Source organism: Rhinolophus hipposideros, assembly GCF_964194185.1.
Source record: "Rhinolophus hipposideros genome assembly, chromosome: 9".
NCBI lineage: Eukaryota > Metazoa > Chordata > Mammalia > Chiroptera > Rhinolophidae > Rhinolophus > Rhinolophus hipposideros.
Window position 1 is genome coordinate 32,500,394 of NC_138055.1, and position 26,895 is coordinate 32,527,288.

A 26,895-nucleotide genomic window follows, 5' to 3' on the forward strand; every position below is an offset into this window, starting at 1 on the left:
AGAGGGCTCATGAGCCAAACAGTTGGAAGATCTTGAACATGAAAGATGTGCTTGCTCTGAGACTGTGATTTCACCATTCCTCGAGGTTTTCAAACAGAGGTTTAGAGTAAAACCTGTGGCTCTGTGTTGCGCATCTAGAGTTAGTACCTTGCATTGCATTAATTTTTATTCATTTTAATCGCCTCTCCTCGTAGATTGCAAGCGCTCCGAAAACTAAGGACTTGTTAGATTCCTGGCTCCGTGCCTGGACCCAAGGGACACTCCCCAAACACCCCGGAATGAATGACTTTATCGTGAGAACTCGGAGGGCTGTTAAAATCCCCCGCTAGCACTCAGGTTTTCTTTTGGCGTGTCACGCCCTCTGCCAGGCGGGGGACGGCGTGGGAAGGCCCGGAGGAAACTCCGAGCACTCGGCGGGGGGGGCCCCGTGGGGGGGGCGGGCCCCGTGGGGGGGGGCGGGCCCCGTGGGGGGGGGGCGGGCCCCGTGGGGGGGGGCGGGCCCCGGGGGGGGGCGGGCCCCGGGGGGGGAGGCGGGCCCCGTGCGGCGGGGGCGCGGGCGCCGAACCCGATGCCGGGGGAGGTGCCACCCAGCGCCGCCGCGCAAGCGCGCAGCCGTCTCCGCGTGAGTGCGCGCAGTCGCGCGCCTGTCCCCGCGCGGGCTCCGTAGCGCGTGTGCAGGCTGACGCAGCTCGCCGACCCTCCTCTTGCTCTGCAGCGGCGTCGGCGGAGTTTTGGGCGTTTGGGAGGGGGCGAGTGAGCGAGAGTCGAGAGGGGGAGGCGGCGGCGGCGGGGAGGAGGAGGAGGAGCAGGCGCCGCCATGGCCGCCGCTATCACCGACATGGCCGACCTGGAGGAGCTCTCCCGCCTGAGCCCTCTGCCCTCCGGCAGCCCCGGCCCGGCGGCTCGGGGCCAGGCTGAGCCCCCCGAGGAGGAGGAAGAGGAGGAGGAGGAGGAAGAAGAGGCTGAGGCCGAGGCGGTGGCGGCGTTGCTGCTGAACGGCGGCGGTGGGGGCGGTGGAGGCGGCGGCGGAGTGGGGGGCGGTGAGGCGGAGACGATGTCGGAGCCGAGCCCCGAGAGCGCCAGTCAGGCCGGGGAGGATGAGGAGGAAGAGGAGGAGGAGGAGGAGGAGGATGAGAGCAGCAGCAGCGGCGGTGGCGAGGAGGAGAGTAGCGCCGAGAGCCTGGTGGGCAGCAGCGGCGGGAGCAGCAGCGACGAGACGCGCTCGCTGAGCCCCGGCGCCGCCAGCAGCAGTAGCGGGGATGGGGACGGCAAGGAGGGCCTGGAAGAGCCCAAGGGACCGCGGGGCAGCCAGGGCGGCGGCAGGGGCAGCAGCAGTAGCAGCAGCGTCGTCTCCAGCGGCGGCGACGAGGGCTACGGGACCGGGGGCGGCGGAAGCAGCGCGACCTCCGGGGGCCGGCGAGGTAGCTTGGAGATGTCGTCGGATGGGGAACCCCTGAGCCGCATGGACTCGGAGGACAGGTCAGTGCACTAAAGCGATCCCCCTGCTTTTCCTTCCCTGGCGCTCCTGGGCCGAGGGGACTTTTGGCTGAGATTTCCCCTGCTCCCCGAATCCCCAGCCCCTCCCCCAGGCTCAACTCGGAAACCTCTCCCGGCCGCCGCGCCCCTCTCGCTGCGGAGAGCGGCTGCAAACTCTCCAGCCGTTTCCCCCCAACTCTCCTTTCCCCGCCCTCTTCCCCCGGGGCTCTGCAGTCCTTGCAAACCTAAAGAGGGTTCTTAACTCGGAAACAACCCCGAAGTAGGCCTAGATGCTCCGGCGGAGCGAAAGAGGCCCTTCCTTGATGTACACACCTCGGTACGTAAGGTTGGCTTCAGCCGTGGTCGCGGACACTTGTCAGAACTCGAGTTGACAAGTGTTTCCCAACATGGCTGGTTTCGCCTGGATTTAGCAGAACTTCCTTTTCACGAAGGAGATGCCCCCCAACTATTACGCCTGCCTCTCTGCTTGAAAAAGAAGAGACTATTTTTTTTTTTACATATATTTAGTCAGCACTTCCAAAATTCCGTATGTTGTAGTCATTCATATGATCGCCAAAGTGATTTTAATAACTTCCATTTGTGTTGTGACGAAATCTGGGGAGAAAGTTTAAAACGAATACGTCTTTGTAGAAAAGAAAAATGAATCGATGTCTTTTAAAATGAATTTGCGGGATCAAAGAGAGTTGGAATCGGATGAAAATACGGTCTTCCAGGTACAACATACTAGTATTCGACTGAATGTCTTTCTATACTAATGCTTTAACGTGAGAGCCATGGTTTTAGATGATAATGTTTAAAGTCATGTATTGGAGAAATCTCTGAAGAAATTAGCATTTTTCTAAAGCTCGTTAGAAATAGCGTGGAGACAGACTTTTTTTGGAGACAGTAAAATTTGTTGCAGTAGCGTATCTCAACTGTTAACTATCATTACTTTTGATCTCTTTAGAAAACTTTGTATTTTAACTAATGGGCTTTTAATGCATTTTTTAAACAGAAAACTGCCTCTAAAGTATAGTAGCATTTATTCCAACCATTTGCTGTTTTGATGAGCAGTAGAAATTTTAAAAATCGATATTGACTTGAATTTAAAAGTTTTAAGTATGAAGTTCTAGGCATTCTCGATTAACTGATAGAAATGAATATTTTGGTTTATATTGAATGTAATGAGGACTACAGGACCCTAAATATTTTGAAAATAAAGCATTAGAACCTGACGCTTACTTAATACCTAGTTAAGAAAACATCTGGGATGGGGTAGGCTGTACTAACCTTAGAAAAATTGCACTGCACTACATAGGCATGGCAGGAAAGAGAATGTTTTCAAGAAAATAAAAAACTGATGTGAACTGCTCAGTGAAGCATGTGTTAATTATCATTTTATTATATCCTCCTGCAGTGGTACTCGTAGATATTTGAAAGTTGACATTAATTTATACAGCCAGCATCTACCACAGTTCTTCCATTTACTTGGTACACACACATGTGCACACGCTCGCCTAACACTGCACAATTTAAGTGTGGCAGTCGTTTTAATGTCTCACAACTGTGATGCACGATAGGCATTATTTTGACTTTCATTTAACAGATGAAGAAGCACATTGAGTGTCTCAACTAAATGCAGTAAGTCTAGAATGGTAAAGGTGGAGCTGGGTCTGAACAAAGGTTCTTAAGTCCCCTGCTATTTCCACTTTGCAAGAGTTAGAATAATTCACCTTAAATAACAAGCTGTATGTGTCATTTTTTTCCCTGTGTTTTGGGTTTCTATCTGTCTACTGAATCCTTTTAGGGGACAATGAATTATTGGTCAGGTAATATTTCGGGTAGTAGAGTTTTGGCTTTATTTCATATGTATTAGGTATTCACTTGATTATCTAATTTTCATATCATATTTCAGAGTAAGGAGTAAGGTGTTGGTGCCATAAGTCCAAATAAGGTTAAAACTTGATAATGAAACATTCTTGCTTTTCAAAATATTGTAGTTATTTTACCATTTCAGGGTAAAAGATTTATCATTTGTATTAAAAAAAACCTTACATTGCTAGTTAAACTGGTTATGGTCTTTGTAGTCTTAATTCTGAACTTGCCTCTGAGTTTTTTTAAGACTTATTTTAAATTTGGAAAGGATTCATAATTCTTATAAACTGTCCTGCAGATTACATCTATCTATGTGGATTTTATAGATTGATTTCACTATACGAAGTCTTTATGTTTGTAGCTGATGAAAGGATATTGTGGTTTTAAAGTGCTTTTAAAAAAACTTGACATTCCCATGTCAGTGATTTTTTTTTTTTATATCATTAGAATTTACTGTTTCTATTAGAATGTCCATTCAGTTTTTCTGTCACTGAAATTAGACCGCATCTTTGAGTTTAACATACTTTAGAATTTGCTGAAATATCTTAAATATTTTTAACTGTAAGAGCTTCTTTTTAAGAAAGAATTAAATATAAAGACTTAGATCTTAAGCTTGTGATCCAAGGTGTCACTTTACAGTCATGTATTGGAAGTGTGGTGAAAAGTGACTATAAAATGATTAAATGACACTTGGTGCAGAAACACTGATAATTTTCCCCAGGAGAGTTATTTAAAATTAGCATTAAGTGTGTATTAGTGTGTTTATTTTGGTCAAGTTAGAAAACCTTTAAGTTCATAGGTAATTTGCTTTTATTTCGGTTAAAGAGATAATGAAGTTTTCTTTGGGGGGAGTATTTAGCTGTGCAAGACCACTGAAAACTAGTTTTACTTTGAATCGGAGCCTAAGTATTTAAAAAAGTTACCACCTCTTAAGTTAATTTCAGAGGCTAAGTTAAATACAACTTTACCTGGTAGAATCTAAAATTTAGCCTTTAAAATGTTTAGTTTGCAAATTAGTTCTAGCTATTGAATCAGATTATACTTATGCGAAAGTACTCTTAGCTTCTAATCTATATAAGTGAATTGATAGTAACAACTTCTGTTTTGTGGTTATTTGTCTCTTTTTTTATACTATGTTGTTTTTTTCCCCCAACTGGAATATAAGTCATGGCTTATGTTGAAAAACACGAAGACCTCTTTTCAGCCACTTTTAGCAGCCTTTCTGGATAAATCCACATGTCAAGTGAAAAGTGCATGTGTAAGGATGGGGTGGTAGGGCAGGGCATATAGTGTGAAACTTATTTTAAATGATCAGCAAAGGCCAGAGGCCCTTAACCATTTTTTAAGTCAAAATTTGGACTTCCAACCTTTTGGGTTGCCATCTTTGAGGTGCAATTAAGATTGCTTTGACACTGGGAAAACAGGCTTATATTGTCCAATTTCCCAGTAGAACGATTAGGAAGATCTTTTTTCTAATATAGAGGCTAAATTAAATTCTTAAATCAGATTAATACTAGAAGGCTGCATATTGAGATTATTGTCAATATTTATTAAGGATCTGTATGCTTGAGGCAATAAAATATTTTGTATAAAGTAATACTTTGTTCATACTTCATGGTGAAACTCCTTTTTACTATTTATCCCTTTCAACTCTGAAACAGCCAGCTGTCCATAGTCTCTCCGGAATTCATTTCTCTTTTAGCTACCCTTTCATTTTGATTAAATTTAGGGAAGTGCTTCAAATAGGCCTGTTTTCATTGATAACATTTGTAACACTCAGTTAAGGAAAGTATGGTGACAAAAAACTACAGATTTTAGGATTGAATTCATATGGAGAGATTCTAAGGGGTCAATTTACTTTTAAAAACCATTAAGGTTATTTTGTTGGGTCAGGGAATCCTGTATATAAGCTAGTTTGCTGCCAAACACAGGTATTTACTATGTGCAGGACTCTTTACTAGCTGTTGTGGGACATGGAAAGACAAAATGCTTCCCACCCACTTCATTTTGTGTATTGCTGTGAGACTTAATTCCAAGGTACAGCTTTTGCCATAACTCTTAGTATAAAACTTCATTAACTCTAATGTAAACAAAGTTAAGAGATTCACACCTTGCTTATTGTATTATTTATTGTTGTGTAACACATTTTCCTAAAATTTGCAAATTAAACATTTGTTAACATGTGGTTTCTTAGAGTCAAGAATGGAGAATTCTCTAAGCTGGGTAGTTCTGGCTTAGGGTCTCATGAGGTTGCAGTGAAAACATTGGCCCGCACTGCAGTCAGCTAAAGGCTTGACGGGCTAGAAATACTTTTCCAAGATGCCTCACTTACGTAGCTTTTGGCAGGAGGTTTCAGTTAACTCACCAAGTCAGTATCTCCATAAGGCTGTTTTTGTATCCTCATGAAGTAGTAGCTCATTTTCCCCAGAGCAAGTGATCTGAGAGAGCAGCGAATAAACCACAATGCCTTTTTATGACCTGCATATACCTGCTCATAGTTTCTTCATACATCTTCTTTAGCAGATTTTTTTTTGTTTTTTTAAATTATATTCTGATACACAATAATTGTTTCAGATTTTTGTTCACCAAGACAGTCTTTCAAAACCCATCAAAATACCACAACGAATCCTTTCCTCGTCTTTTTAAAACTAATTCCCATATTTGTATTCTATATTTTTTTCCTCCCCTTTTATGGCGCTACTCTATATGTGTGCAGGGGTGTGGAATATTGCAGTAATCTGGAGTTAAGGGGCACAATTCAAATCTTAGTCTTTCTGCTTAATGATTTTAAGATTATCGTTGAACCTTATTTCCTGAACTGCAAAACAGGGTTAGGATTTACCACGAAGGGTGAATTTCTAACTACTCCTGTGAACTATTCTGAGGAACCCATGTTATTTGAATGCTTGCTTCGTCCCTTTTGTTGTAGAATGGTATGTTTTTGAGAGCAGGGACAGTTTATCTTGTTTAGAACTTTGTGGTAGTTAACACAATACCTTGAATATGGTGGGTATTCAATTATTAGAATTAAGATGAAATACCAACAGTAGAATTTATATAAAAAAGGAGACTGAATGAGGACCGGTAATTGGTGCCTTTATAGTTGGTATTGGTGAGTTTAAGGCCAGCTTTTCTCTGGGAGTGCACTCAAATAAGTCGAGATTGTATGCAAAATTTATGGGGGCATGTCTCTGAGAAGATGTCAACAACTTTTGTGACATTTTCAAAAGAGTTTGGTCTAAGTCAAGAAGTACCAAATTAGAGGAGATTCAGAGGTGCATAATATTTGTTAAAAGATTGGATAACTCTGAAACTAAATTTCTGTAAAAGCCATATTTTAAAAAATGCGTATGGATATGGAAATCTGAAGTGGGTAGTCCCCAGAGGGTATTTTTTTAAACCATTGTTTAGGAGCTGTATAAAAATGCTTAACATTTTACCAAAGTTAAATGGAAATTTTGAAGTTAAGGAGGGAGAAAGTATAGACAGTGAGGTGGTTAAGAGTGTAATATGAGTCAGAATGTTTCAATTTGAATTCTGGCTCTTGTAAGCTGGGTGACCATGGGACAGTTATTGAAGTTGTTTAGCATTTTACTACTCTTTCAGGTTTCTCATCTGTGAAAGGAGTGGACAGTAATAAAGGAGTGGACAGTAATAGTTTTTTTCCTGTAAGATTGTTGTGGGGATTACATGTAGAGTATTTGGCACACAGTTTATTAAGCCTTTACTATATGATAGGTATTTATTTCACAGGTGTACATAGAACCTCCATTATGTGCAGGTACTAATCTAGGTGCTGAGTATATAGCAGTGAATAAAACATAGCCTCTGACTTAAAGGGTGGGTGAGACAGACTGCACAAATGAACTGATAATAGCTGGTAATGATCTGTTGTTATGAAGCAGTAAAAGATCTTAAATGCCAAAAAAGTACAGTACCAGCTATTAAATGTGTGACAAGTATCTGAATGAGTGCTGCAGAAACTTGCGAAAGAATAGGCTAGATCAAAATATTTCATTACGAAATCTAAATTTTAATCAATTTTCATTAACATGTATTCTGTGGTTGACCTAAAAAGCCTCATAGTACCTTTTATTTTTAGTTTTTAATTATGTAAGTGAAGGCACTGTTCTATTAGTAAAAAGCTTTGAGGTATGTTTTCTAGTAATGGTAATGGATTTGCAGTGATCTAACCATATGTTGAATTCATTATTATGGCTAATAGTTTGCATTTGTGAAAACAATAGTTATGTAGACCTTAAAACTAAATGGACAATTTTGGGCATGAATAGAAGATCAGATAGGTGTTTGAATGTTTAAAAAATCAATTTTTGAGCATTTACTGATGGTTATCATTGTGCCTTGTTCAGTGATAAGAAGGAAATATGATGGTATCTCTCCAGATACTTAGTTTTTAAAAAGATGATTCCATTATTTTCTAGTTTTTCTGTAAATTGTGACACAAAATTAAAATTTGAGAGTATTGTAATTAATTACTAAAGTTTTGGTGGGAGTGGGGAACGACTGGATTTTATGCTTACTCTAGAAAGCTTCAATGAAACATGAAGAAAAGAGCCTAGCATATTCAGGAGACTTCCTGCCTACGTCAGAGGATCCACATTGGTTGGAACTGGGAAGTAAGAATTAATGGCTAAAGTGGGACTTTTCACGCCAACATGTATACACATCTTTCTCAATATAGGTTTGTGAGTCAGATTCTTTTGTCTTTCCCCAGTTTTTGTCTTTGTAACTTACTCACATTCAGGTCTTACCTTGAACATTTTCTCTGACAAACCATCCCTGATTCTTTGTTAGACACATTGCTAGCATAGCACTCCCAAGTTCTTCATTGCCCTGATCACAATTTGAGTAATTGTTTATTGTCTGTTTATCCTGTTGGAATGTGTGCTCCCTGAGAGTAGGAACCGTGTCTTGTTTTTATCATTGCTCTATCCACAGCACCTGGCACAGTGCTTGACCCTTATTTTAGGTATTCTTAAATATGTTTGGGATGAATGATGAAACTCATGTTTACAAGAAAATTAATTATGTGGCAAAGGTAGAGAAGGAAGGTTTGGGAGTTGGGAGTCCAATTAAGAGGTAAGAGGAGGAGACGGCTGGTTAGCTCAGTTGGTTAGATCGCGGGGCCCTGCATGGGCCACTGTGAGCTGCGCCCTCCACAACTTTGTAAATTAAAACAACTACTTGACTTGGAGCTGCTGGGTCCTGGAAGAACACACTTTAAAAAAAAAAAAGGTAAGAGGAATAGTTAGTACAGGTGTGAATTAAAGATACTTGAGCTAGGGGGGAAATTGGGGGAAAAGTCACGCTTGGGAAACTGAATCAAAAGAAAGAGAAACTAATTTCCTGAGTTGTCTCTAACACAAATATTATGTTACTATTTCTGGGTGGAAGTTTTATTTTTTGAGGTTTTAATTGGAACAGTAGTTTACCTCTTCCACCCCCCCCCCCACACACACATCTATTACTAAAATAACTGAAGGAACATTGGGTAGTGAAAGAGTGTGAACTTTAAAGTTAGAAGGATTTGGATTATTTTAATTTAAGGTCTCAGAAGTTGTTTGATTACCTGTAAAATAGAAATATCTTAGTGTTATGATTAAATGAGATGGATTATGTAAAAGGGCCTAGGGCGATATTGAATTCATAGTCATTTGTCCTCCCATTTCTCATAACAGATGTGGAAAAAAATATTCTAGTGGGAGTAAGTAATCAGTACTGTAGTACAGGCTTTACTAGATAAGGCGTGCAGGAAATTTGGCAAATCATTTCATTTCTCTGAACTTCAGATTGATTCTTTTTCTTAAAAGTGGGGTTTTTTGACTAAACACTATAATTTGTATCTATCCTTTAGACAAACCGAGAATATTGCTGGTATGGTTTTGTTGTATCCAGGATCTCAAAGGAACTTCAGATAGGTTCTTCTGGGTTCAAAAATTACCAGAATTCTAACTTATATTTACGGTGTTGTATTGAAATAATCTGTTTCTGTCATCTCCAGGCTGTAACACTTTTAAGATTAAAATTAGGTCCTATTTATTTTTATACTTCCAGCACTTACCTACCTACGTTTACCTATTACACTGCCTATATTCAGTAACTCAGAAATTGGTTGAATTAAATTGAATATGGATGTACCTGATACATACATCTTCTTTCTTACGGTCATCAATGTGGCTGCTTGAAACAAGGAGGGGAACCATTCTGTGCCTTAAGTCTTCCCCCAATTTTTCCAGCAGCATATTTGAAAAAATTTGTGATTATTTAAATCTAAAAAAGCAAACTTCCCCAACTTAATTTTGTTCTCCAACAAAAAAATTAATTTGCATATTATTTTAGGAAAAAACTTTCAGGTTTGTTGAGACTCTTGAGCTTACTGAAAGGATGTTTGTAAGTTCAGTTTATTTCATCCTCACCAACAACTACATGAGGTGAGGAGGTCCACAGAGATTATAACTTGTCGGTTACATAGCTCCTTTAGAAAGCAGGCAGCCTTGGCTCTAGATGAGGTCTTACTAGCTACTATATATACTGCCTGTGTGACTTGTAACAACCTTGACCAGGGAAGTTTAATTAAAATTGTTTCAGTAAGTGGCTGTTTAAATTTTCAGCCTGTCTCTTTTGTGAAGCATTCATTTACATTTCATTGCGAAGCCTCATTTTCATTTGTAATATTTATGTCTACATAGATTATGTAGCCTAGATCTCTCTTAAGACTATGAAATATAGAAGTTAATTTTTAAAACATTTAAAAAATACTTTCATTTAAGTGTTTTTCCAGGACCCATCAGCTCCAAGTCAAGTAATTGTTTTCAATCTAGTTGTGGAGGGTGTAGCTCACAGTGGCCCATGTGGGGATCGAACCGGCAACCTTGTTGTTAAGGTGAGCACCGGCCTCCAACCAACTGAGCTAACTGGCTGGCCCAGAAGTTAATTTTTAAGTGTTGTAGTTATTCAGTCTTTAGAGGAATAAAGTCTTTATTGGCATTTTATTTCTTTAACACTTTTCAAAGTCTCTGATTTGCTTTCTCTGGTTTTCATTTATATTTTGAGTTTCTAGAAAGATGAAGTGTTACCAATTAGAGAAAACACAGATTTTTAGAAAGGTATTAGTATTCTTCAATAAATACATTTCCTAGTTCATTTCTGAATTACACAATTTTTGCCAGTATTTTTTATAAATACTTGTTAAAGTACGGAGAATGGATGAATCAGCAGTAGACTTCTTAGTGAATTAAATTCATGTTGGCAGTCATTTTAACATGTCTTTTGAGGTGTTGAGTGGTACTGTAGTCATTTTTGTCAGAAATGTGTACACTGCAATCATCTGCTAAAATCATTTTTATGATTTAACACTAACTTAATAAAAATACCAAACAAATATGTGATTACCTCTTTATAAAATGGGCATTGTTCTTCATAGCAAATTTTTTGCATACAATATTTGCTTATATAGGTATTTTTCGGGAAATCTTTTTAAGAAAGTAGAAGATAGCTCTTTATAGTGTAATTGTACTGCAGTAGAATGTTTCAAGTATTACAGTCTTTTTGAAGATAATTGCATGCTGATCTTAAGCTCGATGAAAAACGTGGGTGGGGTAATCTTAAAGGGCTGTAGACTAGAGATGAGAAACAAATTTAAAATAATATGTACAGTGCACAGTTGGTGATAGAAGAATGCAGCCTACTTGTTTTCCGTAGGTTATATTTCATCATTGTTGCATGACAGTCCCCTTTGGCCAATTTAGTGAGTATTGCTGGGTCTTTGGGAAAATCTTTTGTCTTTATTTAGAGAAATAATTGTGGGGATAGAGAGTAATCTTTTTCTTGATTAGAAAAATCCATTTTAGCTTTTTAAATTACAGTGATCACAGCTTGTAATTGCAATAATAAGAGTAATAATATCTTGGTTTTGGTTAATAATTTTTAGTGTGCCTCCAATTAATTTTTATGGTTATCTCAGTGTGACAAAGCCATATATATTATTTACCTTAAAAATCCTACTTAAATTTGTTACTAAAAACTTATGAACACTTACTGTGTGCAAGACATTAGGTAGGTTTAGGAGTTTGTCCCAAATGAGAGGTTTAGAGATGATTTGTAGTACAGATCAACCAGATCAAGGAAGCAGAATTCCTCCTACCTTAGGTGAATAGACAGGACCATGGGGAAATTTGACTTGAGCACATGTAAAATGTACATTTGTCTCTACTGTTTTTCTTTTCTAATTCTCAGCGTAAAGACCAAAAAGCCTACAGCACTGCAGCAGTTTGAAAGGCAAAACTAGTCGGCCTTACAGAAATCTGATGTGTTCTAAATTCCTTAATCTCGTTTAAGACCAGTTTCATAACTAATTTTTGTTCTTGATAACTAAAAACTAGAGTAACTGCTCCTTTGTCCCTGGAATGAATATTTGGAGTTGGATTTTATATTGACATTATTAGACTCAGATCTGTTTCAGTTCTGAATTTGGGACACATTCTACCTGAGGGTAGTGTTGCTTTCTATGACTGACCTTGAATTATTTTTTTAATGAAGCTAGCTGACTTGTAGAAATCAAATTTAATAGTTTATCTTGTTTGTAAAACTATCTGCCCAGATGAGTCAAATTATATGCAAATGCTAAATGTCTTTCTTCTGTGCACATGTAATAGTAGATGTACAAAGCAAAGAAACAACTTGTGTGTGCATACCAGTGAGACTGAGTGACAGTAATTTTGATATGTAAAATAGACTGCATTTCAGTATTTTTTTTTTCCCCTTCTACCTCCCCCCCTCCAATTCTAGCCGTTGTTTCTCAGTCTAGTTGTGTAGGTTACAGCATCCTGGCCCATGCTGGTATTGTGAGCTTTACACTCCCCCCGACTTGAGGCATTCGGTCGCCGGTCAGCTGCTCATGGCAGTTCTCGGCCACTCACGCTGGTTGCTGGCCGCTCACACTGGCACGCTGGCCACTGGCCAGTGGTCGCGGCACACAGTAGGCCACGGCAGCACACAGCAGCCCGCCGCAGCTCACACCGCCGCCTCCAACTGCTCATGGAATCCCAGCTCCAGGGAGAGCTGTTGTTCACAATCTTAGCTGTAGAGGGCGCAGCTCACTGGCCCATGTGGGAATTGAACTGGCGGCCTCGGTGTTAGGAGCACGGCACTCCCACCACCTGAGCCACGGGACCGGCCCTGCATTTCAGTTTGTTTTTTTTAAATCAGTAATTTAACCTGTATAACTGTGGCAGTTAAATTGTTTGGCATTAGTGTTTTGTACTTTGTGATTTGGGGCAAGCCACATAATTATCAGTCTCTCTTATCTGTAAGATGAGGATACTAACAGTACGTACCTTGTATGGTTGTTGTAAGCATTAAATGAGTTAATACATGTCAAACATTATTCCAGTTACTATGACTGCATGAGAATCCACTCCAACACTTAATGGGTTTAAAACAATTGTTTGCTTACAAATCTACGATCTGGGCAGGGCTTGGCAGGGTTAGATCATTCTTGCTCCACTTGGTGTCACCTGAGAGCAGAGTAAGGGCTGGAGACTGCATTCACTAGAAAACTCACACATATATCTGTCACATATGTGGGTGCCTGGGTGGAAAAGACCCAAACAGCTAGAAGGTAGAAGAGCTGGGGCTCCGGCATCTATCTCTGGCTCTGTACTTTTTTCACAGGATCTCTTCAGCACGGTGGCTTAAGAAGAATCAGATTTCTTTCCGTGGTAGTTCAGGGCTTCCAAGCCTTGTGTCCGAGAAGAGCCATGCTGAAGCTATATTGTCTTTAGGACAGCCTTAGACTTCTGGCAGTATCACTTCTGCAGCAGTCTCAGGCCTGCTCAGATTCAAGGGGAAGTAATATAGACCCCCCTCACCATCCCCCCACTTCCTGATGCCACATTGTAAGAAGAGGATGATGTGGGAAGGTGTACTTTGGTGTGGCCATCTTTGGAAAATGCGGTCTGACACAAGCACGGAGAACAATGCAGGACATACAGCAAATACTAGGTGTTAGCTGTTATGATAAAGAATGTAGTCAGATTTAAATAGAATGTCTTTTGTGATACAAATTTTGATGTATTATGTTACATAATCCCCCCTTTTCCTTAATAGAAAGTCATAAAATGTAACAGGTAGGCAGTTCATAGTATTTTTAAATTTTTGTTGTTGTTGGGAAATAGTGTGTTTCTCCAGGGCCCATCAGCTCCAAGTCGTTGTCCTTCAATCTAGTTGTGGAGGGCGCAGCTCAGCTCCAAGTCCAGTTGCTGTTTTCAATCTTCAGTTGCAGGGGGCACAGACCACCATCCCATGTGGGAATTGAACCAGCAACCTTGTTGAGAGCTCGTGCTCTAACCAACTGAACCATCCGGCCACTTCAGGTCATAGTATTCTTGAAGTACCTGTTTTTTTTTAACTGGTTCAGTTTTAGTTTTTAATCCCTTTGTCAGTGCCTAGAGTAAGGAGCAGGACACAAAATAATTGTCCATTCCAACAAATGGGAGTGGAATGTTATGGATAGCTCAGAGTTTTACTCTTAAAGTTGTATGATATCTGGTATACAATTTGAGAATTTGAAAAAATACAGGATCCTCTTAAATGCTTTGCACTGTTTTGAATTGTAACCTTTAATAATTTTGATTATACATGTGGAAGAGACAGAGTAATCTTGCTAGTAGTGAGTGGCAATTTTTTTATAGATGAAAGGAACATCACCTGTTAGCCGAGTAATACCTTATATTGTTACATGATTAGATTAGGAAGCTTCTGTGTGTGTTAATAATGTTTTTTACCTACAATTTGATAAGTAGTTTGAAAATTATATATAATATACTTATGTCCAAAGCTTATTACCAATTTCAGAGGTAAACATAAGTTTATAATGTTTGCTCTGACTCTGTTAAATGTTCCTTACTTAGACCAGTAGAATTTTTGTTGCCCTCCACTTCTTTTCATGTGGAGGACCATGTTCCATTTTTAAAACATTAGAATCATAGAATATTTGTTTTATAATAATTAACATACAAACTATGACCTGAAGACTTCCTAAAGATTGTTTTTCATTGACAGAACAAAAATAAAACAGCCTTGATCCATTAGAGCAGGGGTGTCCAAACTTTTTTCAACGTTTTTCACCAAGGGCCATATGCGGTAAAATACACAAACAGCCGGGCCACTCACTCGAGGTGAAGTACGTATTGCCTCACCTGGTTTATTTAAGTAAACTAAATATATTTGTGGAATTTGCTGCAGGCCAATTAACAATGGATCATGGGCCACAGTTGGCCCGCGTGTTACAGTTTGGACACCCCTGCATTAGAGATTAGGGAGGTTCTTTTGTGGAATCTTGATCACTAACTTCCAGATCTTGAAGAAAGTAGTTAGATGCCAGGATCATCCTGTTTTTCTACTACATTCTTTTAAGTTTATGGTATATTTTATTCTTTCTGTCATTTATTCTGTATATAAAATACAGGTCTAACTTTTTAATGTAGAAGTACTATCCATTTCATAGTAGTTTGACAATTTTGAGGTCAGTGGTTGAGAAAACAATTTGCAGACTTTGAGTAGTGGATGAAACTTTTTTCCCAGATGGATTTTTATATGGAACCCCAGTGCATGAGACATATTAAAATGGTATTTTATTAGTATTTATTTTTTGTAAGAACCTTTTGCATATTAAGGCTCTTAATTCTTGGTGTGCTGATTTCTTTTTTCTTTTTAACCCCTTCTTCCCACCCCCACTCTGGTTCAAGCTGTTGTTTCTCAGTCTAGTTGTGTAGGACACAGCTCCCTGGCCCATGCTGGTATTATGAGCCTTGCGATCTAGTATTTACTTTATAAGTTTAAAATTTTAACAATTTATAAAGTCAAATCAGTAAAGGTTTTTAGATGAATTTAAATTTGAAGTAGGGTTTGTGGATGATACAAGTTTATGCCAGTTTTAGCATTCAGTTTATTTCCTTATTCCTTTTTGGCTGCTTAGTCTTGAAAATTTGACTTGAAAATATGGGGAGCTTGTCTTTCAGACTCCATATAAACTTTAGCTCTTAGTGATCGAGAGCTGTAAAAGGGTATTACTAGTATGGAAATTGTTTTCGAAAGACACCATTACTTAACTATCTTAATTATCTTTATATTACAAGTGTGAAAGTGACCAGCCCCTCAAACTTAAGCAATAAAATTTAAATAATTTCATGTAAGCCCTTTAATTTGGAACTAGCCACCTGGTTACTCCCCTAGGAGAGTACAGCTTGCAGCAAGTTAACTGAGAGTCTTCTTGGAAGACGTTTAATTGGGTAAAGCATAAGGTGTGCAATTTGCAGATCTAATTTTATATGAATGGACATGTGGAGACCTAAATTAGGGTTGGGAAACACCAGTGCAGAGCTGCAACTCTGTTAATCAATGTCATATTTATAAGAAATTGCAGATTCTTATACTTTAATTTTTTGGAATTACTAGAGTAAATTATACTTGATTTCAAATTATACACCCATATCCTCTTTAGGTCCCCAGTTCTCAACTCTCCTTTAAAGTTAGAAATTTCAGTAGCCTAGAAATCATTTCAGAGCAGGGGGAAGAAGAGAAGGACCCAACGTTGCCAAGGGAAATCCACAACACAGATGAATTTTCTTACAAATAGCTGAAAAGAAGGCTGCAGATAAGACTGTTCTACCCATTTGACCTCAGAATGAGTTAACCTCAGAATAAAATAAAATTGTTCCAGGTAAAAATAGACTCTTTCCTCTCTTTCAGAGAGACAGTTAAGCTCAGATAGTCTAGAACAGTGGTTCTCAAACATTTTGCTCTGAAGGACCCCTTTGCTTTCTTAAACATTGAAGAATGTGAATTATACATCAGTTGTAAAGTGTTTAAAAAGTTACTGAAGAATCCACGGAGCTTTTGTTTATGCGGGTTATATTTATCACTTACAGGATTGGAAATTAAAACCAAGGACTTTTTAAAACACTAATTAATTTAAAAATAAACCAGTTATATGTAACAAATAGTATTTTAATGCAAAATAACTTTTCCAGTAAAGCAAACAGAAGTGACATTGTTTTATTTTTTATTTTTATTTTTTAAAAATATTTTATTGGGGAAGGGGAACAGGACTTTATTGGGGAACAGTGTGTACTTCCAGGCCTTTTTTCCAAGTCAAGTTGTTGTCCTTTCAATCTTAGTTGTGGAGGGTTCAGCTTCAAGTTGTTGTCCTTTCAGTCTTAGTTGTGGAGGGCGCAGCTCAGCTCCAGGTCCAGTTGCCGTTGCTAGTTGCAGGGGTCGCTGCCCACCATCCCTTGCAGGACTGGAGGAGTTGAAACGGCAACCTTGTGGTTGAGAGCCCACTGGCCCATGTGGGAATTGAACCGGCAGCCTTCGGAGTTAGGAGCATGGAGCTCAAACCGCCTGAGCCACTGGGCCGGCCCCGTGACATTGTTTTATATTTAATGTCTTTAATGTCTGGCTTCACAGTTAGTTTCTCATGTGCTTCTGCATTCAGTCTGTTGCAATGAATTGGTTTGGTTGAACTATGTGAAGAAAATCTGGCCTCATACAGACATTTAGTGGGAAAGGAAGGAATATTATAATAGCCATTTTAGATAGTTTTGTGGCTATTTGATGATATGCCAAAACTTGACAAATGATATTTTACGAGTTATTTGCAATGTGGAATCTGAAACCGTATCCACAGACTTCTCGTTCTGTTACATTGGGACCATGGTCTTGTCCTTCTCCGTCATGATTACATGGCATACATGTATTTGCTCCTGTATCTTATCACCTAGCAAGCCATCTTCACTTCTCAGTGTTGATTTGATATCCCTGTTGACTGTGGTCAAGTCCACCATGCAGATATTTTTCTTAGAAGTAATTTGAGTTCTCAAAGAAAAGGCTGTTCTTGTATGTGTATATAAGTTGGCACTTAATTGGTTTCTAAGGAAGCCATTTTCATAAAATCAATTTAGTTACTCTAGGTGTTAAAGTAGAACACTCTGGTCTGCCAGAAGCTTTCTTAACATGGTCCATGGAAAAGAGGAAAAGGGAATGTTGTGTTGAAAATAATCTCATGTCCTTTCCTAAATAGTGCATTGACATCTCTAATAATGAGAGAGTGTGTTTTTTTTTTTTTTTTTTTGTGAGACTCACGGATTTTCTGCAGTCATGGTGTTTATGTGGCTGTATGCGAATGCTTTAGTTCATCATTTTATAATATGAGACACTTCATTAGATACTTTGGGTTAGTCTCAGTTGGATAATAGTGAAAGAGATCTTTTAGACTTTGCTTCTTAAAATGTATGTAGTGGCAACATCAAGAAGTAAATGCTTGTTAAAAATACAGTGTCTCAAGTCTTACCCCAAACTCACTGAATCAATCTGTAATTAGTAAGATCCCAGGTGATTCATATACACATTAGTTTGAGAAGCACTGCTTTAGATTATTGAAACTATCTGAATAGTGTGAGTGTTTTTTGTGGCTTAGGTTTTCTTCCAAATACCAGGCTGCTTTTGTTCACGTTTTATAGAATCAGTAAATGTTCATTAGACATAACTACTCAGTGAAAAAATTTATGTATGATCCTAGCAGTATTATAGATCAGGTGAAATGTCCCCTTTTAGTTCCGATCATTTTGTTATCGTACTGTTACAGAAAGAAGGACACTGCTTTCTATGAATCGGTATCTAGCTCAGGGTTCTGTCACACTCAGAAATCACCTGTAACTTGTCTCCTGTGTTCCCCTACTCAGGATTGTTGCCTTCAGATTCCAATATGGATGGATCTGGAGCCAAGAGGGAGCCTAGAGGCTTAAGATTGGACACTTCCTAGAAGTTGGGGAGTCTAAGAAGGGCTGTGATGTAGGACTCCCGTTGGCCCTGCCTGGTTGTGGGAGGCTCTGTGGGGTGCTGTGCCTGTGCGAGTGCTTTTCAAATCTTCCGGATCATAGCACCTGCTCCTCACCTGCTCTGCCAATGGTAGACAGAGTTCATGCTCTTAAATCTGCATTTCGTTGTCTGTTTATGAGAATCTGTCCACACAAAATACTCTTTTTTAAGTGAATGGTATTGCACACTGACTGATTAAACAGTGCTTTAATGTTCGTAGCTATTTGGGCTGGTACGGTTCCTCTCCAGTGGTAAAGTTACTAAGCAAAAGTATGTTAAGCACTAGGCAGATAGACTATATTTTAGTTGGATTTATCACAAGTATGGGAGTCTCTTGACCTTGTTTTACTTTGTCCAATCTAAAGGAAATTGATTTGGTTTCATTTTCAACTAATTTTGGACTTTTAAATAAAAGCAGTACAGTTTTGTGGTTAAAGTGATATGTAAAGGTATATATAAGTGAAAGTTTGTCTCGTGCTCCACCCCCCCAACATCCACAGAGCTTTTGCATGTAGAGGACAGCTGTATCTAAATCTATCTTCCTCTTCCACTTACCTATGCAAATTGGAACTTAACTACCCTGCATTTCAGTTTGTTTTAAACTTAACTGTACCTTGGAGTTTATACCACAATAGGTCATTGAGATTTCTCTCTTTTCCTGAGATTGTTTATAAATTGAGTGTGATTTGGTTGTTTACTTAACACTGAATATTTTAATTGCTTTTAGACTTACACAAAAGTATGAGCTTCACAGTTAAAATGTTTTAATATATGAAGCAAGTGATAAGGAAAATAGGTAACCATTTCATGGTTAAGGGCCTCATGAAATTTCTAGGGCTTAAATAAAAATTTGTGATTCAGTATAGGAAAACTACCATACCCACAGTTTATTTCTGCAAAAAAATAACAATTTATGAATAAATACTCATATTCAAGAGCTGATTTGTATTTGAGAGTTTTACAGAGATTACAAAGTTTTAGAATGAAGTTTTAGAGTTGAAATTTAGAGTCTATATATTGACTGGTAAGGTAGTTAGCTGGATGAACTTAAACACGTGACGATCCTTTAAAGGAAAATGACCATTTTTCTTATCTGAAGCGTCCTACAAGACCATTTTTGTTAGCTTTTTTAAGTGGGTGCATTTGATGTTAGACATTGATTATTAAGCTTACTTAATTGGTTAAAATTCAGTTTGTTATCGGTAGGTGTCAGCAAGTAAAATTGTAGTGGTATAAATGAATGCTTAAAATTTAGAAGGTATGTGCTGAAATAATTGTGGTTGAAGTGTCATGTTTGCAAGTTGCAGATGATTGAGAAAAACAAATTACGTATAACCAGTAGGATAAAATATTAATTGTTGAATTCAGACTTACGTATACTTTTCTGTGTCTGAAATTTTCTGTAATAAAAACTTGGCGTTAGAGAAGCATACCTTTTAATATAACTTAATTTTCATAATATAATGGTACTTGAATTGCAAGTAGCTATATAGTTTTTGATGGCTTTAATCTGAAAACATTCTTACTGTTGACCCTTCTGTAATTGTAGCTACTTCCATGTAATTTCTCTGTTGAGAAGATACTGAAAAAATAAATGAATTGCTTTTCAAATGGAAGCAAAAGTGTGTAATGTTTTATTAAGATGTGAAATTTTGAGCATTGAAAATTACTGTCATTACTAATGTAATTTTTTGGTAAACACAAGGATTACCAATATGTAATATTTTGTTTAGTAAATAAAAAGTAAAAGGGATTGATTGGTGTTTTCAGTCTCTTGATGGATAGAGATTAGTTTAAAAAAAAAGTTGAGGGCCAGGAAAAAATATTTTATTCCAGATTTGGTAAAGTCAGAAATTTTTATTGCACCCAGTGTGTTTTCTCTTCTGCTTTTTTTATTTAGAAGGGAAAATACAGCAAAATTTCCCAACTTACTTGAGATGGAAAAAGTAGAATGTGATGGCAGTTGTATTCTCAGATAAGTGGATAGAAGAAAAGATTTTGGGTCAACAAGTGATTTGGAAAACTAAAAATAATCTTTTGATTCTGAATTATTTACAGTGGGAAACTTACTTTATTACTTTATCATGCTTCTTAGAACAATGGAAGGGATGAAAGGTTATGAACTCTGTGTGTGTGTGTTTGGTTTTCTGTAGCATATAGTATTGGGAAGTTCATATGTGCTAAAAAGCTGCTTAAATTATCCCATACATATCTGGTTTTGAAGTATTAGCATTTTTTGGCCTTGATTTACACTTTATTGCCAACTAAATAATTTCAACGCATTGTTGTTTTCTAAAGGAAAATATGGGTAGTATGCTTTGTATGGAGCAGAATATCAAGTGGTAATCTTAATTAAATATTTATAATATCATATTCATGTTAGTGAATTTCTAGGAATAACAGCCTTTTTTCTTCTTTTGTAGCATAAGCAGTACTATAATGGATGTAGACAGCACAATTTCCAGTGGGCGTTCAACTCCAGCAATGATGAATGGACAAGGAAGCACTACTTCTTCAAGCAAAAATATTGCCTATAATTGTTGTTGGGACCAGTGCCAGGCTTGCTTCAACTCTAGTCCAGATCTGGCAGATCACATCCGTTCCATACATGTAGATGGTCAGCGAGGAGGGGTTGGTTTTGTAATTTCTTTTTTTTACTTCCTGTTTTCATTAGTTTTATTAATTTATAATTGCTAGTTAAGCTTTTTTTTTCTCTCAAAGTAATTTGGGATTGTTTTTACACAGGCTTTCTTTTTTCAAATGTTTTTTTTTCTTTTTTTTTTCTTTTATTTACTTCCCACATACTTGGTAGATTCAAATTAATTTAATAGAACATATGTGTTGGATTTTAATTTGCTCTGAGGTATATTACTTTGGAGAAATTAGACTTTCTGAAATATTACAGTGGGAATATTATAAATGAATACAATGTATTCCAAAGTTCTGATATTTTGAGTTGAAGACATATAGGAATTGGCACTATTTAGGATTTCTATTGTTAGAGTGGTCCTGAATTATCCCTGATGCTGCAATTAACTGAAGAGACTTGGTACCAGGATTAGTATATACAATCCTATTAAATGACAACCCACACCTATTATTTGCAAGTGAGAATTGATCATCTTTCCCAGGTCTTGCCAGAGCTATCTTAGATAAAAAGTTCTTATAAGTCAGTACTGACATGTACCCTTTCTGGACACATTTAATTGTGTCAGTTCACATAATTTTTATTGAATAGTGAATAAAGAGCTAGGCAAATGAATTGAGTCAAAGCGTAATGGGCCAAAATATTATTTATAATATTAATCATTTTTTCAACTTTATCTAGGTGTGTTTTGAATAGTTACCACATTTAGTGTTTTTTCCAGAAATTAATGTCATATTGTAAGTACAGATAATTTATTAGGCCACATTATTTCCCATTATTTGCCATCACTGTTGAGATATACTAATACTAAAATTGTTAAAATCATCAGGGTTTAAGTGAGCAGGCAACTGTTTCTAAAGGTTGTATTGATAATTAGATTATATCGTTAATTTAAAAAAAAATGCAACCATATGTAAACACCCCTAACATTTTAACTTGTGGTATTACATTTGAAATTTAGGAAATATTTGCTGTTGTAACAATTAATGTGTCAGCAGTCTTTGGATTACTCAAGCTTGATAAGTAAACATTTGTCTTACTAGATTTAATATACACTGTGTCCAGGTAGATACTAGATGGAGTGTTAAGGAACTGTATGCATCATATTGTACTTTCACTGCATAACCCATGCAATTTAGGCATTTTTGCCTAAATTAGGCAAATTTAGGGGGTTAGGCAATTTTGGTAACAGTCTTTTTTCTCCCCTCCCACATAACAGATTTTTAGTGTGCACTATCTTAACTAAGTTGGTTTCCTGGTCATTACAGAGTTGCTTTTTGTGAACCAGTGCTCTTTGTCAATTGGTATATATCACTAAGGTGATACGAGCCATGGCATGATGCTTTTTAGTCACTTAACTTAGCAGCTATATAGAATCATGAGCTACCGTGTTTCTCTGAAAATAAGACCAGGTCTTATTACTTTTTGCTCCAAAAGACGCATAAGGGCTTATGTTCAGGGGATGTCATCCTGAAAAAGCATGCTAGGGCTTATTTTCTGGTTAGGTCTTATTTTCGGGGAAACATGGGGTGTAGAAGATCTCTGAGCTTCTCTTAGCAGTGTGGGAGAATTTCACATTCCTAAGTCTTGCATCCTACACGTTGAGTTGGCACATAGCCTTATGAGAATGTTTTTAGCCCTGTATAGGTTTGTAGAAAAATGGAATTACAGACTGAATGTGTCATGTAATCACTGCAACTACACATACCTTATTGATATTACAGAGCAATGCATGAAGTCTTAGTATTTCTATAATAATTATATATTGTTGAACACCCCCATGTCATTTCTTAAACTTATTCATGAAATTACTTTATTACAAATAATATGATTCTCAGGCTAATTTTAAGAGTAATGTTATTTTGACCACAGAACGGAGTCCTCATCTTTGAAGAACATTAATTGCTAACCTAAAAATATAAAATATTAGAGAAATATAGAAAATTATTTCTACATACTAGTCATTGCTATAGTCTTCAGAATGAAAGTATGAATGAGAACTTGAAAACCTGATACTATTATTTAAGATATGAGATCTTCATCTGGTTTTATGCTTTAAAATAGAATAGTTGTTGGTTGGAACATCTGATTTTTTTTTTTTTAAATGGCCTCTTCGAAGGGAACTTACAGTCATTTTAACTGTTGTTCAGTAGCTTTAGTTACATTTAAATTGTTGTGCAACCATCACCACTACTCACCTCCAGAACATTTTTGTTATTTGATACTGAAGTTTGTACCCATTAATATCTCCCTTTTCCTCCCTTCCATCAGCCTCTGGTAACTGCTATTCTATTATTTGTCTGTACAAATTTGACTATTCTAGATACCTCATATAAGTGGAAAACAGCTGATTTTGATGATATAACTTTATTTTTTAGATACTTCTTTTTACTACTCCAAGTGTTAAAGTGTCATAATGGAACAGAAAGGAATTAGGAAAATGTTGGTAACTCTAGAGGACTTTATGCTTCTAATTATTGAAAGATAACAATTTTACTGGAGTAGTAAGTTAGCAAGATCTAAATACTATATTAATTCCTATTCTTTTTCTCATCCCATACTGATCTTGACCCTGGGAAAAACAAAACCATCATATAACAACTTAGAAACTTCTTTTTCCCGCTTTAAGCTATACTATCTCACATAGACTTTACATTTGTAAGTTGAAGTCACGGTGTAATTTACGTTTTCTTGACCTTTTCATATGTCAAAGTGGGTGGATACTTAACTGTACATAAAAATTATACTAACCATTTAAATACCAAATTACGAATATAACCTTTTAAAAAAGAGTCATGAGAGGGCTTTCTCCTTTTTAAAAAATAAAAAACAGACAAAAATGTAATCTTTTTTGTTAAGTATAATAGAATTTTGTTGTTGAACCCATACATTTTATGCCTGACTGGTTTTCAAAAACTAGACAGAGCTGTTCAATCAAATTTCAGACCCCATTATGTCCTCTTAATATATGTCTACGTTTTGGTAGTTGGGGAACTCTTATCTTGTAGGATTTCAGTGGTTCAATAAGATCCATTAGTCGTCTGTTCTTTCTGTTTTAACTCTTTCTTACTTGAAAAACAATTGCTAGAAAGAAATTTGTTCATGTTTCTTGATGCAGGAATTATACATGTAGTTTTAAGTTTACCTTTGTATGTGTTTTTTAGTATGTTTGAGGAGAGAGGGCTAGAGGGAGATGTTTTTTGGGGGGTGGGGAATAATGATGGGATTTTTTTAACAGGACTTTATTGGGGAACAGTGTGTACTTCCAGGACTTTATTCCAAGTCAAGTTGTCCATTCAGTCTTAGTTGTGGAGGGTGTAGCTCAGCTTCAGGTCCAGTGGAACCGGCAACCTTGTAGTTGAGAGGACGCGCTCCAACCAACTGAGCCATCCGGGAGCTCAGTGGCAGCTCAGCTCAAGGTGCCTTGTTTAATCTTAGATGCAGGGGGCGGAACCCACCATCCCTTGCAGGACTCGAGGAGTTAAACTGGCATCTTTGTGGTTGGGAGTCCACTGGCCCATGTGGGAATGGAACCAGCAGCTCTCGGAGTTAGGAGCACGGAGCTCTTAACTGCCTGAGCCACCGGACCGACCCAATGATGGGATATTATTCAAAGACTTTTATGGGGACAGTTGCTTCTATGTTACGTAAAATGACACTTGTGGACTCACAGGGTTAAATCAGTTTGCTACCTGGAAGTGAAATCAATGGTAGGTCACTTTGCATTTTGATTGCCAATCTGGTATCTGTTGAGCATAACATGAAATTGGTCATCTTAATAAATGAAAAATATTTTATTCTTGTAATTTGTTTTATTAAATATTTTTGTCCTCTGGTTTATTAAATATCCTTTAACAGAGGAAATTGGAAATGTAAATATACTTAATGTGGCAAAAAATAATAGGATACAAAATTACAACTTTATATTAGACAGATCTTGAAAGAACAAAGTAAATTAATTTGAGACAAAGTAATTAGATATAAAAAAGATTTTGCTTCTCTTGTATGTTTACATTTTGTAAAAGAATGAACTGGGTTTTTTCTGAGAAATATTAGAACTTAAAGGAACCATGAAATCATTCATCCAACCTCTTCCTACCTTTAGATGGTGTATCTCTTGGTACACTTGGAATCTAATTTCTTAGTAAAATTAGGCTTTCTCTCCACTTTGGGCATATAAATTATACTGCTTGCCAGCTCTGTATTTAGAATATATTTGGTTGATTTTAATTTACTTCACTAATAATCGCTGAATTTTCCTTAGGCGTATGTAGGCTCTGTCAGATTGCATTATATTCCTTAGTGTATTTTATAATTACAGAAAATTTTGATGGATTCATTTGCACACTTCGAGTGTGAGATGCTAGTGACCAGATAAGTGTAAGTGCATTTATCTTTATTTTGTCACACAAGCCATTGTAGGTGTAGGCCATGCATACATTCTGATAAGTACACTGGTACTTTTATTCAGGGAAATTGATGAACGTGAAGGAGACTGAGACTATATTTGGTTCCCAGATATGTACTAGCCTTCTTCATTTTGGGGCGTTTTGGAGGAGATCCTTGGTAAAACCGACCTGTTCTGATAGTAACGAGTTCTAAAGGAGTTCTCAACAGAAAGCCCAAACCTCTTCTAACATTGACGTTGCAAGACCTGTACGTCTTACACATTGTTATTGTAAATTTGAAGATTCTTTGGTTGTCCAAAAAGACTCTTTTAATGGCTGTGTGGTATTTTCCTTTTTTCTTTGACAATAACAGAATAATCTGGTAACAATTATTTTGAGAAGAGGCCTCCAAATGTCTAATGTAAACACAATTTTTATGTTAACTAGTCTTTCAGAGAAAACGTACCATCTTACATTTTCATCGTATTTTGGAATTATCAGAAGTGTTCTTATATTGTCTATTTGATAAGAAAGGAAATATAGATAAGTGATTCTTCCAAGATTACATAGCTTCAAAGTGTGAAAGAGCTGGATAAAATTCAGGTCATTTACTTTTATTCTATTTCTGCTACATTTAACACAACCTAATATAACATAAATCTGTCTATCATGAGAGACTAGACTATGAACCTCTGCCTCAGTATTCTAATTAATGTAACTAAATCTTAATTCATTTTAAGATAGTATAGAGGAACCATGATAGATTTTATTTTCAAATGATTCCTTTAGTATTTGAGTTTATTTCCTATGGAGTTTGGTTTTCAGTGTTAATTTTTACAATGAGAAAATTTCTAAAAATAGGGTATAAAAATGTTTCCACATACTGTGCATCTAAAAAGACTCAGGTTTGAAGAAAGATCCTTTTGTCATATTTTGGACTGTTTTTGTTTTGTTTTGTTTTTTTATTTTTTTTTTTAAATTATAGTTGGCATTCATTATTGTTCAGCTTCAGGTGTACAGTACATTGATCAAGCATCTACATCTTCCCTGGGGTGGTCTCCCAAATGGGACCTGTGTCCATCAGATACCCTACAAAATCTTTACAACATTATTGATTACGTTCCCCAAATTATTTTTCAAAAACTCTGAGGCCATTTTGTGGTTACCGACTGTTTTCTAATCCCCTCACCTTTCCCCTTATCCCCACCCCCCGCCCATCTAACAAACCTCAGTTTTTCCTTTTTGTCCCCAAAACTGTTTCTGATTAGTTCATTCACTTATTCTTTTTTTTAGATTCCGCATATAAGTGAGATCATATGGTACTTGTCTTTCTCTTTCTGACTTATATTTCGCTTAACATAATGTTCTCTAGATCCATCCATGTTGTTGCAAATGGTAATATTTTTTTTCTTTATGGCTGCGTAATACTCCATTGTATAAATGTACCACAGTTTCTTTTTTTTTTTAATTAATTAATTTATTTATTAGTTTCAGGTGTACAAAACAAGGTAATACTTAGACGTTCATCATTTATATCCCTCATACTGTGAACCCCTCTCCCCCCATCCACTATCCCTCCGACCTCACACTGAACCATCACATTATATATAT

General features: G+C 37.4%; 1 protein-coding gene across 2 annotated transcripts in view; it reads left to right on the forward strand.

Moving 5' to 3' along the window:
• The first annotated feature begins 595 nt into the window (after window positions 1-595).
• Window positions 596-26,895, forward strand: part of AEBP2 (AE binding protein 2) — a 68,971-nt gene continuing 42,671 nt past the window's right edge. For both annotated transcript variants that reach the window (XM_081059000.1, XM_081058999.1), the window contains exons 1-2: window positions 596-1,479; window positions 20,673-20,880. In XM_081059000.1, the coding sequence (XP_080915126.1) occupies window positions 818-1,479; window positions 20,673-20,880 (870 nt within the window). In that variant the 5' untranslated portion in view covers window positions 596-817. The remainder of the gene's footprint in view (window positions 1,480-20,672; window positions 20,881-26,895) is intronic.